The sequence below is a fragment of the Numenius arquata genome, chromosome 15 (genome assembly GCF_964106895.1).
Source record: "Numenius arquata chromosome 15, bNumArq3.hap1.1, whole genome shotgun sequence".
Taxonomy (NCBI): Eukaryota; Metazoa; Chordata; class Aves; order Charadriiformes; family Scolopacidae; genus Numenius; species Numenius arquata.
In genome coordinates, this window is record NC_133590.1 from 9513219 (window position 1) to 9530097 (window position 16879).

The following is a 16879-nucleotide window of genomic DNA, read 5'->3' on the forward strand; positions in this document are numbered from 1 at the left end:
GTCATGACACGTTCCCCACCCATCATCTCTTACACAGTTTCAGATGAGAGGTCCTCTCCCAGGTCAGATCAGCCATTATCTCAGTCTTCCTCTCCCATGTATTAAGTAAGCCCATTTCTACTTCCATCTGTTCTGCCTTCCTTGGGCAAGGTGCTCAGGTTGGATTGGTGTACGTGTCTGACGATACAGTCCAGCTAAATGCAATAATCTCATATTAGCTCCTTTTAAAAGTAATCAGTGAAGGAGCGGCTGAGGGACCTGGCGTTGTTCAGCCTGGAGAAAAGGAGGCTGAGGGGAGGCCTTACCACTCTCTACAACTACCTGAAAGGAGGTTGTAGCGAGGTGGGTGACGGTCTCTTCTCCCAAGTAACAAGTGATAGGACAAAAGGAAATGGCTTCAAGTTGCACCAGAGGAGGTTTAGATTGGATATTAGGAAAAAATTCTTCACTGAAAGGGTTGTCAAACATTGGAACAGGCTGCCAGGAAACTGTTGGAGTCACCATCCCTGAAGGTATTTAAAAGATGTGTAGATGTGGTACTTAGGGACATGGTTTAGTGGTGGATTTGGTAGTGTTAGGTTAATGGTTGAGCTCAATAATCTTAAGGGTCTTTTCCAACCTAAACGATTCTATGATTCTTGTGTTCCAGGAGGGCTTGAGTTGAGAAAAGAAGGTGGGAGAAAAAACGTTCAGTTAATCAACATTGGACGACACCAATCCCACTACCATAGTATCTCCAGCTCCTCAGTAGGTCCCCTTTGTCAGTATAGTGTTTGTTTGCCCTGTTGAATGGACAAGAGCTATCCCAAAGTGCATAGTCAATCCCTGCCTGTCCGTAGCCACAGAGACCAAACAGCCCATGCTATCTCTTAGCCACTGGCGGGCTGGATAGTTTAAAGGCACCAGATGTTGTACAGACCTGGATTACAGACTAAACTACAGATATCTCACACTGAAGGGGAAGGGGAAACTGCCTGACCATATACAAAAAAAAAATCAGTACTGGCCCCTTGGAGCACAAATATTTCACACAAATATGTAGGGCCATTTCCTTTTCAAAATGATAAAAATTTGGAAAGGCTGAACATTTCGTAAAAGATCCTTTATTGTATAGTCTGCATTTCCCACAAACTGACAGCAAGTAATTTATAAGTCTATTCTGGGAATAAGAGTTTCTTAGACCCATATAGATAGCTGTTATTTCTAAATACCAAGGGTATAATACAAAAGAGCATGACATCTCCTCTCTACTAGTGTGTGGCTATTTAATTCCACATTATCATTATTTAGTTTATTATTGTTACAGTTTAAGCTCTGTCTCATATTTTACTTATTTAATTAAGTTATATGCATAAGAAAAGGAAAACATACCTCCTGGAGTCTTGGCTGTCTTCCCATCTAGCAAAAATTATCACTGAAAAAAAAATGATGGGGTTACTTGCCCAAAGTAGTTTCCTAGTTAGTTTAGGTTTTTTTAATACATCTTTCTCATAGTATGGTGTCAACTTAAAATATACATCCACGCACCAAACAGGAAGAGAAGCACATAAAAAGACATTGTGATTTTGAGGTGCTGTCAGCTTGTCCTCTTTAAAAAAATCTAATTCAAATAAAAAAAGCATTCAATATGACAGGTTATGAAGATACTTATTCTTCTTGGCAGTTGCTTATGATTGTTTTTCTCTGTGACTAAGTCCGTGATCTCTGGATATTGTCTAGGCAAACCTGCCAGATCAGGACCCTCAAATACACATGAAGGATTTGACTATTTTCTGACTTCAAAATGAACTTAGCTCTGTTGTAAGATACAGTGGTTCCTCTGGCCGTGTACACTCTTGAACTTCAGATGACTCTTAATTTTTCTCCTGGAAAGTAGGCACTTGAGTATCAGATTTGTACATGGTTAGGAGGTTTTGTGGATCATGCTTTTGAATCCAAAATTGTTCTCGTTCTGTTTTATTTGCCTTTTGGATACCTCCTGACATGACTTGATCTATACCACAGAATGCTGTACCACGAACCACATTCTGGCCTTTTCAGCCATGAAAATGAATCATGAATTAGTCCACTTGGAGAAAGTTCCTGCAAAAACCGGAAAAGTATAGGAAGTACCAGACAATCTTGAAAATGTTACCAAACAACAAAACTGAATAAGAATATTCCTAGCACAATGTCTCATAGAAAGTGAGAGATTTTTTTCAGTAGATACTCAGAAACACTTGCTTAGTATGAACCCTCTTGAAAGTTATGTTCTTCTGCTGTAATAGACACTATAGCTAACATACATATTTCCTATGAAGAATTAATGTATGCAGTCCTGGTGTGCATCCATAAAGGTTATGGTGAATGTGATCGGCTTCATCAAATTAAGAAATGGATAATACAAAACTGCATTATTAACAAGGCAGTTTTATATATAAATGTCATTTATACGTACATAATATACATTGTGTATTTACAAAATAGTTCTTTATAGACTTGAAATAATGATAAATGACAGAACTCATTAAAATTCCCTACATAATAACTGGTAGTTTCATTGATGAACATGAAATTGTCTTCACTGGCTTTACTGTGTGCTGTGGTCGTCTTCATGAGGCACTAGGGGCTGTAATTCTCATCACTTACTCAGTATGTCCTCAAACTGCTTCGATCCATTTCTAGAGATATCCGTGGGCATTGCATCTTCTACAATGGAAAGACTTTGAATAACAGATCCTTTATGATAAAAGAACTCTGTCCACTATTAGGTGGGGATGTACAGTAGCACGTCTTTAAAGAATCAACAAATGAAAGTAACAAAAAGGCTGCAGGGTGCTGAAGGGTGAAGCTCTTACTTTAATAATACAGCATTTACCCAGTCTTTTCCATTTAAATCTCTCTGTATGGCAGCTGTCATTTTATTTTCATTGCTTAAGGTCACCTTAAGCAATGACTATAATTTTGGTTAAGGTATCAAACAAATCCAATTGATCTATCTGAGTTGTAGTTATTTTACTGTCTTCAGCTTTCTGAATAATCTGATTCTGCATAACAATGAAAATATGTAGAATGTAATCAAATGAAGACATCTATCGAAATGTTATCTCTGAGTAATAAATATTTAAATTGAAAAAAACATTTCCAGTTACCTGCCTAACCACGAATCTGAGGTCATTCTTTGTTCCCTTGCTTTTAACAAAGGGGATAGTAAGAACCCAATGCATTTCTCATTAAAATGAACAATAGAGGAGGAGAAAAGGTTTTAAATATGCACAGCAATGGGTAAGACTAACTTTTTCAATGTTGGGTTTTTTTTTTCTACTTTCAGAGATAGTGTAGCCTTGCATCAGTTCAAATGTAGCTGTACACAATCAGAGGAAAATGTTTAAACATCCCAGCATGGGTATTTCCATTTAAATCTGATTACAGTGAAATAAAACTGTAGCTATTAAAGGTTTAGAAGAACTACAAATACAAGCCGTAAAAGAAGACAGTTAGTAAATGAGGTAGTAAAACATTTCAGCAGGGCAAACAGTTTATAGCGCTCAGCCTTCCTGTAGCAGACTGTGCTATTCACTACAGACCCGCGCACTGTTCCCTGAACTGCACTTAAACCTGCAATTAACCTTTCACGCCTAATGAAGCTGTTTTGCTGCAAAATTAAAATATATAGTACTGCCTGTTTTTACAGAGACAGGGAGGAGTGCATCTCAAAATGAATGACTTTTTCAGATGCTTTTGTTCAAATGCAGAATTAAAGTGCTGTTTGTGTATAAATTGGGAATGCACTTTTCAAGGCAATCTTATTTGATGTGCTATATTTTATTCTTGTACTTATTAATTGTTTTGCATAATTGTTTAAAAAAAATGACAAAAAATTCACACACCAGTAATTTTATGATTAGACACTTACTTCCTGAGAATAAACTATTACCATTTAACTTCCATTAGGAAAGACAATAGTTCTGCTCAAGATAACCAAGTTCATATTGCTTTATCTGGTATTTTTCTCATTGTGGATGCAATTATCTCTTACAAAAACATACTTTCCACTTATGTGTTTGACTGGGATCACTTCTTAATGATCTTTCCATACATATCCTTAAAACAAGCTAGAGATTGTTTTAGCTGCATAGAACTAGGTCAGGTTATTTCTATAACATTTAGTAGAAAAACAAACTAAACTTAAAAATAGGTCCATTTGTGCACCTAGGTTTGAATTTCCAGAAATTAGACTATTAGAGGTGACCCATTGGTTGTCCATGTGGGACACTTACTGATGCCACTGTTCCTTTCTGCCACCTTACACAAGAGTCAGAAGCAACGAGAGACCGTGTACTGGTTTGGGAAATACCAGTTTGGATGGTAGGTAGGATATTTAAATGGCAGCATCCAGTGAAGATGGGTAAATGAAATAACTTATAAACTGAGGTAACAGATCTAGAACATCATACTATTTACACTTCCAACTTGAATGACTATAAATGTATTCACATTTGTTGTTTAGATACAAAACTGTAAAATAAAGGGAATGTTTTGTTGGGATATGTGTGTTAATGAATATTTAAGCCACAGCATTTTTATAAAATCTTCTGTTGTATTTTGATGTAAATTCTGCTTGCTTGCAGTGTCTGTGCATCAGCTTGACTTGGTAAATGAAATTCCTTTAGACTGCCAGTCTGAAATAATGAATTGTTCCCCCAGTTAATTGTATTGCTTTGATAACAAGGAACTATGCTGGGCGTAGAGAACATAATAAATGAATTTCATCAGATGATTTGTGTGACGTTTTGAAAAATGATCTTCTAGAGTGACCCGATTTAATGGAACTCTAACAGCATGCCAGTATATCCCAGTATGCAGCATTAAATTTGAAGGAAATGTTTCTTCCTTTCTGATAATTGTTATGTAAACTGAATGCATCCAACTATATATTAAAATAGCTTATAAAAAATGGAAAGCCTCTTTTCCTATATAATAATCATTCCATTTAGCATACTCCCTAAGCCTAGCTGTTAAAGACAGGATCACATGGAAGCAACTATCAAAGTGTTATTTAAGTTTTATCATTGAATTTGCTAATACCGGATACTGCTGGTACTTAAAGGTGCCTCAAAGATTTAAAAAATTCAATTTATCAAAGTCCAATTTAAGGCATCGCTAGCTCATGTCAGGTAATGTATGTGTATGTGAGAAAAATGACTTAATTAATCTTGGCTCTTACATATCCTGAATGCAGCAATGATAATTGTACTTAACGTTTTACAGTATAGTGTGGAGTATTTTCAAAAAGCTGTATGCACATAAATTGATTCTTGCAACATTTTGTGAATTAAGAAAGGTAGTGTTACAGTGTGCACTAGCATAGATTTTTTTCAGGATACTGTAAACCTGAACCAAATCTGACAGTGTATCATATATTAAAAAAGAAGTCTTTAGAAACACTTGTAAGTGAAAAATATTTTTTTGCACAGTTTTTTAGTAGATAAGTGTTATAATGAGGGAATGCATGAAAAATATTGCCAAAATTGGATTCTGTAATAGGTAACTTGAGTTTGATATTGGCCTGAGTTAAAAAATAGAGACTGCCTGTTAAACATGGCGAAAACTATTTTCAAAGGTTTCCTTGTGGAGTAGTACTGTTATTGGTTAGAGATTGAGATGGATTGGGCAGTATGGAGAACCAGCACCATCTTTGCCTACATCATGGATACATATAGATATGTCATGGGTTTATAGCAGCCATAGTGGAGTAGAACACATGAATGATGTGAATACTCCTAATCCATTTCATTGCAACTTTGCCTGTGTGAATTTAAAAATTCAAAACTACCATGTATTAAGTGTACTGTCAATGACAGCATTCCAGCGAAAGTCAGCAATTTCTAGCAAGTATGCAGTAACAAACAAATGGAAGAGTAAATTCTTGAACTACTAATTTCCTAAGCATGCTTGTCCATGCCCTCTGTAATACCCTGTTAAGATTATAACAGGTCATGAAATACCAACAGCTTAACCAGAATCTGAAAAAGAAGAGTTTTGGTGAGTTGATAACATTTAGAGTTTATCCAGGTCACCACCATCACGGTTCGCTCTCTGTTCACAAATACATGCGTTCTGGAAAGATATTTTCATATTTTTCTTTTCATAGTAAATACTAACCTCTGAATATTTCCAAATTAGGAAGGCGTATATATTGCAAAGGGAAATATTCAGGGGTACAATCTTGTCTTAACTGTGGTTTCCGTTATTTTCTGATTTGATAGTTTCTTCCATTTCTAAATGCAATGCACAAACATTTAATATGAGAAAATCCATGTCAGAGAGCTGCTGGTCCACACAACCAAGAAAATAGTGATAAGAGAGAGGTGATGTTCAGATCACACAACAAATCAATAGGAGACTTAGATGGAACTCAGTTCTCCTGATTTCCAGCCTAGTATCTTAACTGCACTTTTTTCTTTCTGTGCTTCTTCACTGTTACCAGGTAGCATTTTAGAAAGTAAGAACTTGTTATCTAACTCTGAAATGAAGCTGATCACTTCTGGGAAAGTACAAAAACTTGTCATGAAAGGAACCATCACACCGCTCTGGAACTCTTCTCAGGAAAGCTGGGCATTAATTTTTGCTTTTCCTTTATTTATCTTACAGGTCTTGCAATTGCAAGTGCACTGATAGACATTTCACAACAGAAGCCTGCGGACTGTAAAGATAAGAGTACAGGAGTCAGAAATCGAAAACATCATCTTTCAACACGTCAAGGAACTTGTGTCTGAGAATTCAAAAACTACTATTGTATATTCTGTAATGTTTTCTTTTTAAATGGCTTCCATTGAAAGCTATACTACAGCCTCAGGTTTTATGGAGGCAAATCTATGAATGAACATATGAGGTACTGTGCTCTGTTGTAGTCACACAGCCTGCTATACCCCAAAGCAGAACAAACTTCTGGTAGGTATGAGTATGTTTGATGAGCTTTAATAAAAAGAGTGGATTCTGTTATCAACAAAATATGAAATAAAATACCTGTATTCTTAATCCTGAACATATCAGAGCAGGGAAAATCCTTGAACAGAACTAGGAAAACCTGTACATTGTTTTGTAATGTAGAAGGAAATTGTATAATTGAAAACTAAGCAAATTCCAGGAAACTAAAGGACATTTTTGTATAGCTTAATGTAACAATGAGAATTGTACACTTCTTTCCTTGTAATCAGCATTAAGATTTCTTTCCAGCAAGCAGAAACTAAAGAGGATCATTTGGATTTAGGTGTTCTTTTATCGTTGCCTGAAACAGGTAGGCAGTGTGTGAATTTAGTGTAGGTATAACCTGAGAACACCACATGTAATATTTGAAAGATTAATTCCATAAACAAACTTGATTTGAGCATTTCATGATTATTTTCTTTACCTTGCAAAAGCCTCAGAAACATAATCTGGGCTGCAGCAGAGTGATGGGTGGGCTTTCATGTTTCTATACCTAAGAGTCTATTCTGAATTCTGAATGGTATGTTTTACAAAGAACGCATGTGAGTCCTCCATGCCAGCTAACTGATTAGCAAAATTAATTGAGCATGGAAAAGTTTCTTCTGGAACAAAGTTTGCTTTTTTTTTCCCAAAATAGTCTCCAAGTTTACAAGTCTAAGGAGAGTTTAACTTGCTGTTTTTCTACTGCTCCCATTTCAATATTGAAATTTGGTAGTATTTATATATTGTCCTGACCTCCAAGCAGGGGAAATGAATCCCAGTCAGCACTTTGACCCTTGTTTTTATAATAAAGTATGAATGCTTTTTGTTCTCCCAGCTGGAGAATTTAATCTCATCCTCACTTTCAAGCCAATTAAGGAATTACCCTGCATAACAAAAATTAAATAAATAAATATTTCGAAATCCAAGTTGCTTCCAACAGTGGTTCTCAAATCCGACATCCAGTATGGAACCTCACACAATCAGTACCCAGCAACAAAAAGCAGATGAAAGAGTTTACTATCTAGAGGATGGACATTAGTCTTTTTGGGGGGACATTAGTCTTTTAGTCACCACAACAGATAACCTAGCAAGCAGCTTTAATGGCCCTCAGTCTTTTTATTTACTCAAAATTCATGAATCTACAAAAGAGTAAGAGAACGCTAAGGGGTAGGTAGCAGATGTGTCATGTTCTCATTTACACATTACATGTTGACAGCAGTGTAATATGAAACTAGTAGTCTTGTACAAGCTTGTTGAAAGTATAGTTTCTCAACTCCAAATTTGCCACCATACTAGTACAGGAGAGTGATACAGAGGTATAAATGCCTCATGTAACAATAGACCTTTGGTAAATATGAAAGATATAAAAAGATAATTGATGTTTACTACTATATCTGTATTTTTCATGTTCTTTTTATTTCCGGAAGATGATGACATTTTACTGTTTATAGTTGACTACATAGTTACTTGCATGCCATGGTGGTGCAGTAGCGGTAATAAAGCCCTGTTGTGAGTTGTGTTTATTTCGTAACGCCATTCATACATAGAAGTACTCAGCTTAATTTGGATGAGGACTAAATGTAAAAATAACTATAAAAAGGAACGATTGTACAGTATGTAGTTATATCTTATACAGGTATATTAGGTTGCGTCTAACCATGACTGCTTTATTGTTTTGATAAATTATGCACTTATGAATTATGGTATAATTATTTCTTATGCTGGCATGATTGTTTCAGTATTTTCATATCTTAAAATAAGACTATTATCCTAAAATAATGCCATCACAATCTTGTGACTTTTATTGCCTATTCTGACCTCAGTCTCTTATATCTTAAAACTTAAAAAATTCCTTTTTAAAGCTTCTGTTGGGAACTTTCAATCAGTGCTACTTAGCATAGTGAAAAAAATAATCTTTTGAAAACAACCCTTTCTGTCAGTTTTAAAGTTGATCAGTTGAATATAAACCAATGGAACTGGCTTGTATGATGCATACACTTATGAAAAGAAAAGAACCACTTGTCTGGAATATATTCCAAACTCTGTATTATCCTCAACCTAAACATTTCACATAAGAAATATACGGTGTGTGTTTTGTGAATGTACTGAAAACCCTGTACACAGAAAGACCATGTAGTCCGGTAGAGCTGTTTTGACTGTACTCACATGTAAAGGATTACATTCTTCCGTATCTCAATCAGAGTTTGACGATTACTTGAAAAGCAGGTATGAGTTTTAAAGGGGTTCAAATATCTTATGGCGACACTGAAGATGGGCAAATAGGTATCAGCCATTTTATTGTGTTAACAGTTTAAAATGTTGTTTTAATTGTACGAGAAAAGCATGTTAGTCATGGGATCATTCAGCGTTTTCATTCACTCTGAGAATGTTTTTCCCTAAAGTATCTTTCTTCTCCCAGGGTCCCTGATTGCATGCAAATTAGTTAAGACATATAATAATAATAATAAAATATATAAATACTTATATAGTGGCCACACTTAAATACCAGAAGTTTGCCAATACATCTCAAACCAAAGTTGCAGACCAACTACTACAGCTTTCTATTTTAAAGGTACAAAAATAACATAATATGACTGATAACTACCTTTTGTTAGTTGTTGGCAAGTGCAAACTTTTTAATAGTGACCGCCGTACATCAGATAAAATGTTTTATCAACTGTCATATTATAATTGCTTCATGAAAAAGCCAATTTTTAAAAAAGTCTGTTCTCTAGTTTAACTTTTCAACTCTTTCTGAGAGTCAGAAAATGTTGAATGGCCTGCATTACCCCTAATGTGATTTATGTTGGTTGAAAAATAAACAAATAAGCGCTGTTCTGGAAAGTAAGCCCCAGTGAAGTTCTGATTGTCGGGATTCCACCTCCACCCCCTCAGTCTGTGGAGGGAAATTCAGCAGCCCTGAATTACTATTCAAAACGTGAGATGGACTGTCCATGGCAGCATGGGTTCACCAGTCCTTCAGTTCCTCTCTGTGCTTGTATATTTATATAAAGTCCTGAAACTACTTGAGTCAAATTTGTATACATAAAAATAACACTTTTTAATACTTTCTCCCATTCATTACATTCCTATGAAATGTAATGAAATGCTAATTTACCTATATAAAAATTGGTTATCTCTCTGTTGCCACTATTACAATCATATCTAACAAAAGGCCAAATTTTAGATAGGTTAAGGCATGAAGATATTAATTAGGAACATTCAAATCATCTGATTTGAAAATGTTCATAGCTGACTGGTCTCTTTATAGTTAGAGCCCCTCCCATCTTCCCAAATCAAAAACATTTGGAGAAATTCAGATTGGGACGTGGAATTTGTTATCTATAAAATCTGCAGCAATAATTATTTTCTAAATAATCTAATCTAGAGAGCTGGAATCCTGATGGTAAGAATTTTAGTTTGGGATCACTTTAACAGATGTTCAGTCTTTATGCATAATAACTTTCATAGTATTCATCTAAATTATAAAATCATTATGTGTCTAATTTCATTACCAGTTTTTTAAAAAGCATCTGAAAGGTTTCTTGACAATAAAGGAAAAGTCTCTGTTAAAAAGTAATTAACAATCTCTCTCTTCTTTTAAGCAAAGTTGTCCTATCCAGAGTGCTTGACATTACCAGAAAAAATTAAATAAATTAAATCTATTTTTTCAATTTCTAAAGTGCAGCATTGCCTGAAAAGCTGTACTTCACTGATACTTATTTCAGATTATCTCTAAAGTATGAAATCCCTGAGGCTATTTTAGGTACTTGTAGCAAATAATAGCAAAACTACTGTTGTCTACAGGTGGCCAGAATTTCCCATGTTGTCTTCAGGTGTACTTGTTAAATGCTAACGAAGAAGAACAGAGCTGGCAAAAGCAGGCCTTGCAGAACCTGGGCTTGTATCAATCAGGGCCATATGTTGTTTCAGCTTTTCCTTATTTAATGCTGTTTTACTTTCAAAATGAATGCTTATATTTTTATATGACTGCATATTTGGTCACATGTAGTTATTTCTATGGCTACAGATATTTCTGGTGTAAAAAATCATCATCTTGTTGAAACTCTAGTGACCTTCTGAAATATATTGTGAAGCTGAAAGGGTTGTTACCCCAGGATTTCTGTCATTGGTACTTCCTTGTCATGTAAGTCAAAGCTCAATCATGTTTTGGTAGAAAACATCTCTTTACGCCTCTTGATATGCTAAAAATTTCCTCTTTCTAAAGTAAGAAAACAAGGGTGGGACTGATGAACAGAGAGAAAAAGACACAAACCATGTCAGGAAGAATATGTGTGTTTGGGTATGTATATCTCTATGTATGTAATTATATAATTGGTTTCATGGCTGATATAAATCAGAACATTTTCTCAGCTTCCTCACATATTATATAGAATAGTATGAAGACTTTAACTGAATCAGTGACTATTTATGTGTATACTAATAGTTATTTCTACAGAAATATAATCTTAAATGTATTTGTCCTTGAGAATATAGAAGTCTGTTTGAAATACTGTGTAGACAATGTTATTGATTATCAGTTGTTAGCAATTATTATCAATTGCCTATCAGTATTTTTATCAATTTTATCAATCAAATTTATCAATTGCCTATCAGACTAGCATGTCTGAGACTAAGTGAGGCAAGTGTCTTCCATCCTTTTCTAGCCTTTATTTTTTACTGTATTTTTACATGTTAAGGTCAGTAAATAATACAGAAAACTCATATGAATTTGTAATTTGAGAGAATTGTTACTCATTTAAAAATAACCGTTTAGCTTTCCATGTTATCTTCAAAACAATGCTTAGCTATGTTATTTTCCAATTTGAACAAATGTTTTTTTGTGAAAGACCTTTTATAAGACAAGAAGCAAGAAAAGAATAGGATGGAGCTCTTTCAATATACTTCCAGGCCTAGAAGTTATCTTAAACATTTTATTCTTCTGAAGGTCTGTCTTTTTATCATTCCTTTCCAGGTCAGTATTTATCAAAAGTTATTGTTATGACCTGATTTTTAGTGGTTAATGTGAAGGACCAATTACTTCATATGAAATCCTAAAGCTCTTTTACAATATTCAGTTATAACATATACTTGAGAAAAAATAAACACAGTTTTGGAACATAATGTTTAGGTTAACCAGTATGGATGTTCTTATGACAGAATACCAAAAATTGTCTGTATCCTAACGTTTTCTCTTAGAAATTCGTTAATATTCCTGCAATTGTCCTCTTCCCCTCTCCCCAAAGCACAAAGAGCCAGATTGTTAGATATAAAAATCTTTCCCAATGTAAAAATCTTTCTCAATGTATTAACACAGGTAATTTTGTTTCTGCTTCTAAATAGATGGCTGGAACATGGCAAATCATTTTTCTGCTTCAGGTTTCCTAACTGAATACTTAGGAATGATGAAATTAACCTTACTAATGACATGGGAATATTGAAGATTAATTAATTAATGTTTAGAGAGTGCTCAGAGCTCTTTAGTGGTCTAAAAATAACAGTCACTGTATGAGTGCTAAGTATATTTTAGCTAAGTCATTTAGTATCAGATTTATTTAATAGTGCTAGATGTTGCAGTTTTCTCTACCGCAACCTGTGACATAATTAAAAAAAAAAAAAAAAAAGGAAACTAAAATAAACACTTGTTGGCAGATATTAAATAATTCATACTCTGTGCGTTTCAGACAATAGCGGTCACAGAATTTGCTCTCAATTTCTCATATCAAGGTAATTTCCCCATTGTTGGTAAATCATTTTACTAATCTACTCAATTTACTGATATCTTTGATTAGTCAGGCTTCTCAGATATCTGATTTTATTTGTTCTTTGTTTTTCTTCCTCAAGTAGCCATTCTTTGTACAATACCTTCTGCTTCATTCACAATTGCCCAGGCCGTAGGATCCCAAAGGTGCTCCACTATTTTGATGTTCATTGTAGTCTGAAAATGTCAGTGATTGTACTGTTTTAACCATGTTGAAGAATATCGTGGATAATGCATTTCCATGCCTTAATCCTTCATTTATAGTAAATGGGCCAGAAATTTTACACTCTCTTCATGCTCCATCTTCTCCATTAAAAATAGTGTCTATGCCTTTTTAAAATGTTTTATGAATTTATAAGTTCTTCAAATGTAGCTCAAAGGCCATGATATACCATCATAAGGTTTCTTAAAATCTATAAGTCTGCGTATTCATTCTGATTATAGTGTTATATGTTGTCAAATATCTCATGAAAATATTTAATTTTGGTAGCACTCTTTTCCAGAATCCTCATGGGTGTTATTGAACTGTTCCTGCTTTATTTAAAACAAACAAACAAAAAAGTTAAAAAAAAAAAACCAAACAACCAAAAAAACCAAAAACGTAAAGCCTTCTGAGAGAGCTTTATAGATTTAAGAAAAAGACTCTACACTAGCTTTTACATTTCATTTATGAAAACCACCTTTCATTGCTCTGAAACTTTTTCAGATATCTGAAAACAACAGAATTACTCTGTACAGCCTTTGGCTTCATTTACCTCCTCCTGATTTTAATAATTTAATAGCAACCCTGTCAACACATGGTACCGAGCTCTTCCCAAAGGGTTGTAATTGTTTTTTGGATCTTTTCAGAACTGAGCTCCACGAACAACTCCGGTCCATCCCTCTGTAACTTCCTTCTTTGAAATCTTTGAAAAGATTTTCATTTTTTGGCAGATTTGCAAGAAAATTATACCCTTTCCTCCAGACATAGATTCTGCCTTCTCAGGCATTAACGTTCCTCTTCTGCTCCATTCTCTCCACCATGCCATTCAAATATTGTCTTTTGCGTTGGCTTTCTCTCTTGGTATTTTCTTTTGATTCAGTCTTTTCGTGAAACCAATCCAGCCGCATGGTGATCCTGATTCCTTTCCAAATTCTTTTATCTTTGCTCTTGGAAATTTGCTGTTGGCTTCTTCAGCAGTTCTCCTACTGTATGTATGATCATCTTACACTTAGTGTCAGCATCATCTGTGCACTTCATATAGAAATCCTTCAAAGCTTCAAACTTGTCCTTAGCTGCTACTCAGTGGTTACCCAACCCCTCAGAACTTGTAAGTTTTGTTTGGAGCATGTGTGTTTAACCTGACTCAGATAGGACAAAGCTGCCTCCTGTATAGGCCCTTAAAGTTTTGATATCCAGACAGTTGTTCCCGTTCCCTCACCCTGCATTTTTGCTTCTCTTGCACTATATACGCTCAAAACATTCTGTGTCCCTGGTTTCCATCCTTTCCTTAGAGCTCTGCCATTTTATCTGCTTTCCCAAGACTTATTTATGTGTTTTCTAAGATTTTTTGCTTCTTTGTGAAGAAAAGGCCTTCAAATCCAAGCAATATTACTATAATATGAGCCCAATCCTTTATCCTGCCCAGGTTTTTAAAGTCAGCAGAGCTTTTGGAGTCACACACGTATCCGAGGTATTCTGTTATGTCAAGATCCAGGCAACTCCAGCCAGAGCAGGTGTGCTAAACCATTGCCTAATTTCTGTAGTACTGCAGGTCTAGCAGTTGTATTGCAAAATACTTGCAGAGTGAGGGAGAATACTTGAGAAATTTAAGTATTTTAAGTGAATTAATCATATTGCTATATAGATGTTCTTGTCTTACATAGCCTGACTGCCATTTTATCCAGTTTGCCTCCCACTGTACCTCTGCCAGACTCATCCAAAGGAAAACATATGGCTTTATGGTCTCTTCACCACTGAGCCACTGATACTGCTAATGGTAGACTTCATGTTGTTATTTAGTTTATTTTATAAACGAATCAACTTTTCAAAAGGGGCCTTTAAAATTGTATGGCTCAATGGTAGCTCAAAATTGAAGCATTCAGAACTTGTGATTTACCTTGTCTTTGCTCAACCTTCTGTTACAACAAACTGCCTTTGTTATAAAAATTACCAACCCACAAGGAGTGCTTTGAAGCTTGGTTGGCTTTTGCCTGCTTTGCAAAACCTTGCTTTGATGGCAAACAATATACAATTGCAAAGGTTTCTTTATTTGTGTTCATGTGACAGTGCAATGTGCAAGCAGTAGTTTCGCTGTCTGGGAAGATCAACTTGTTTGGTTTATAGACTCTAAAAATGAAGGCCAACAGGAAGGGCATCAGTAGCTGTACCCATACAGACTATTATTTCAACAACAACGAAACTGGCATCAGTAAACTCTAGATAAGTAAAACTTAAAACCAGTAAACAACATGACATTTTGCTTTCTGATTTCTCACTTGGTTGTTAGGAGTGTGATACACAGGTGAAGCTCTGTTTCAGAGGAGGAGAGACAAAAAAAGTGCTAATCTAACTCATATTTACCCCAAATAGTGCATTTGTGCTCACACACACACATATTTATATGTGTGCCTCATCTATAGAAGTATTAGTTTGTCTCAAGGTCTGTGTTTTTGTTTGCAAATATATATGATAGCTTTCTACACAGGGAGCAATGTCCTCCAGGGGCTTGAGTATTTTTCTGACTTTTCTTTCTAGTTTTAAATAGACTGTAGCTAAAAGGGGGTTTTGCTGTATGAGTGCATACCATCTGTAGTTATCTAGGAGAAGAATGAGACCCAATGAAATCTTTGAAATCTCCAGGTGTCCGGTTAGATAGAAATTCATAGCTATGGACTCAAACCAGCATAAGGGTCTGGATGTGGCATTCTTCTCTTTCAGGTGCCAGGGTGCAAAGGCCAGAGCGTAACATTTAGATCAGGTTTGTTAGTGGATCTTAGAACCACCTGTCTGAAGTACGTCAGCAAAAATTTATTGATGACAGAGGAATGGCACAGTTTTCTAGGAAGTGGGAGCAAGCCCAAAACTTTCCTGTGGTATAGGGACTCTTTTTTTCAATTTATTACTGTGGTGTTTGTATTGGGATCATCTTTTTGTATCGACTGCATATGTTGTATTACATTGCATCAGGGTTTTGTATGCCAAAGATTGTAAGAGTGCGCCTAGATAGCGTAAGATATTACGGTGCAGATCTCTCCAGCTAACTCCAGGTGAGTTAGTCTGGGTACCAGAAGGGCATAGTTGCATCAGCACTGTACTGCAACCCTGCTAATAGCCTACTGCTCTGCAGAGCTAATTAGCTCAGCGAGAGAGCACAGGATACTGGCACTGGTACAAGCCAGCTTGTTCCCAGCTAGCTCAGGTAATTCTGCACCGCATTTAATTTTGCTGTCTCCTTTCTAAGTTAGCAACACTTGCTGGATTAGCCTTAGTGCCAAAGCAATGTAAATAACAGCCATGCTCCAGGAACACGTTCAGTGCTATTGAGTAACATTTTTCTGCAGGATTTCTTCTATAAACTGGTGAAGCAAAACAAATGTTAAGATATTCATATTAGTAAGTATATTGTGCCCTTAAAAAAGTCAGTTACTCCTTCTCCTATGAAGGCTGGCACTAACCATGCTGATCTGTGGAATCTGAGTCATAGCTTAAAAAACAGCAGTGAGAACTGTGTACCAAAGAACAAGGAACCAAGGAATAGCAAATATTCCTTGGATTCCTTTTGAGCCAGGTTTTATGAAAGTTTGTTGCCTTTTTGTCTGCTATTTCAAGCTGCACAGTTACTCTCTGTACCTATGTGTCTGACATTTTGTTAGGTGTATCTGAGTAAAATGCTCCAGAAGTATTTAAATTTGTATCAATAATGAAAAGCTTTCATTCTTTCTCAGTCAATGTTGGCATATGCAAAGCAAATTGAAAGCTATGATCAACATAATAAACTGACACATCTATCTCTTCCAGTCAGCCGTTACCTTGCCTTTTTTTTTTTTCACTTTAGATAAACAATCTACAATGTGTTTACTGAGGCTTGTACTGATATCCCTCAATGGTATAGGCGAGTCTACTTTTATTCCAGCAGACACAAAGAATAAGCCCATGGTGCACAGTGCGTGCAAACCCCTTTGAAA

The 16879-nt window shown here is 35.5% G+C and overlaps 1 protein-coding gene across 1 annotated transcript in view; it reads left to right on the forward strand.

Annotated features, from left to right (window-relative positions):
- ATRNL1 (attractin like 1) overlaps positions 1-6758 on the forward strand; it is a 509295-nt gene extending 502537 nt beyond the window's left edge. The window contains exon 29 of the mRNA XM_074158859.1: positions 6634-6758. Coding sequence (XP_074014960.1) covers positions 6634-6758 — 125 coding nt within the window. The remainder of the gene's footprint in view (positions 1-6633) is intronic.
- Positions 6759-16879: the final 10121 nt, after the last annotated feature.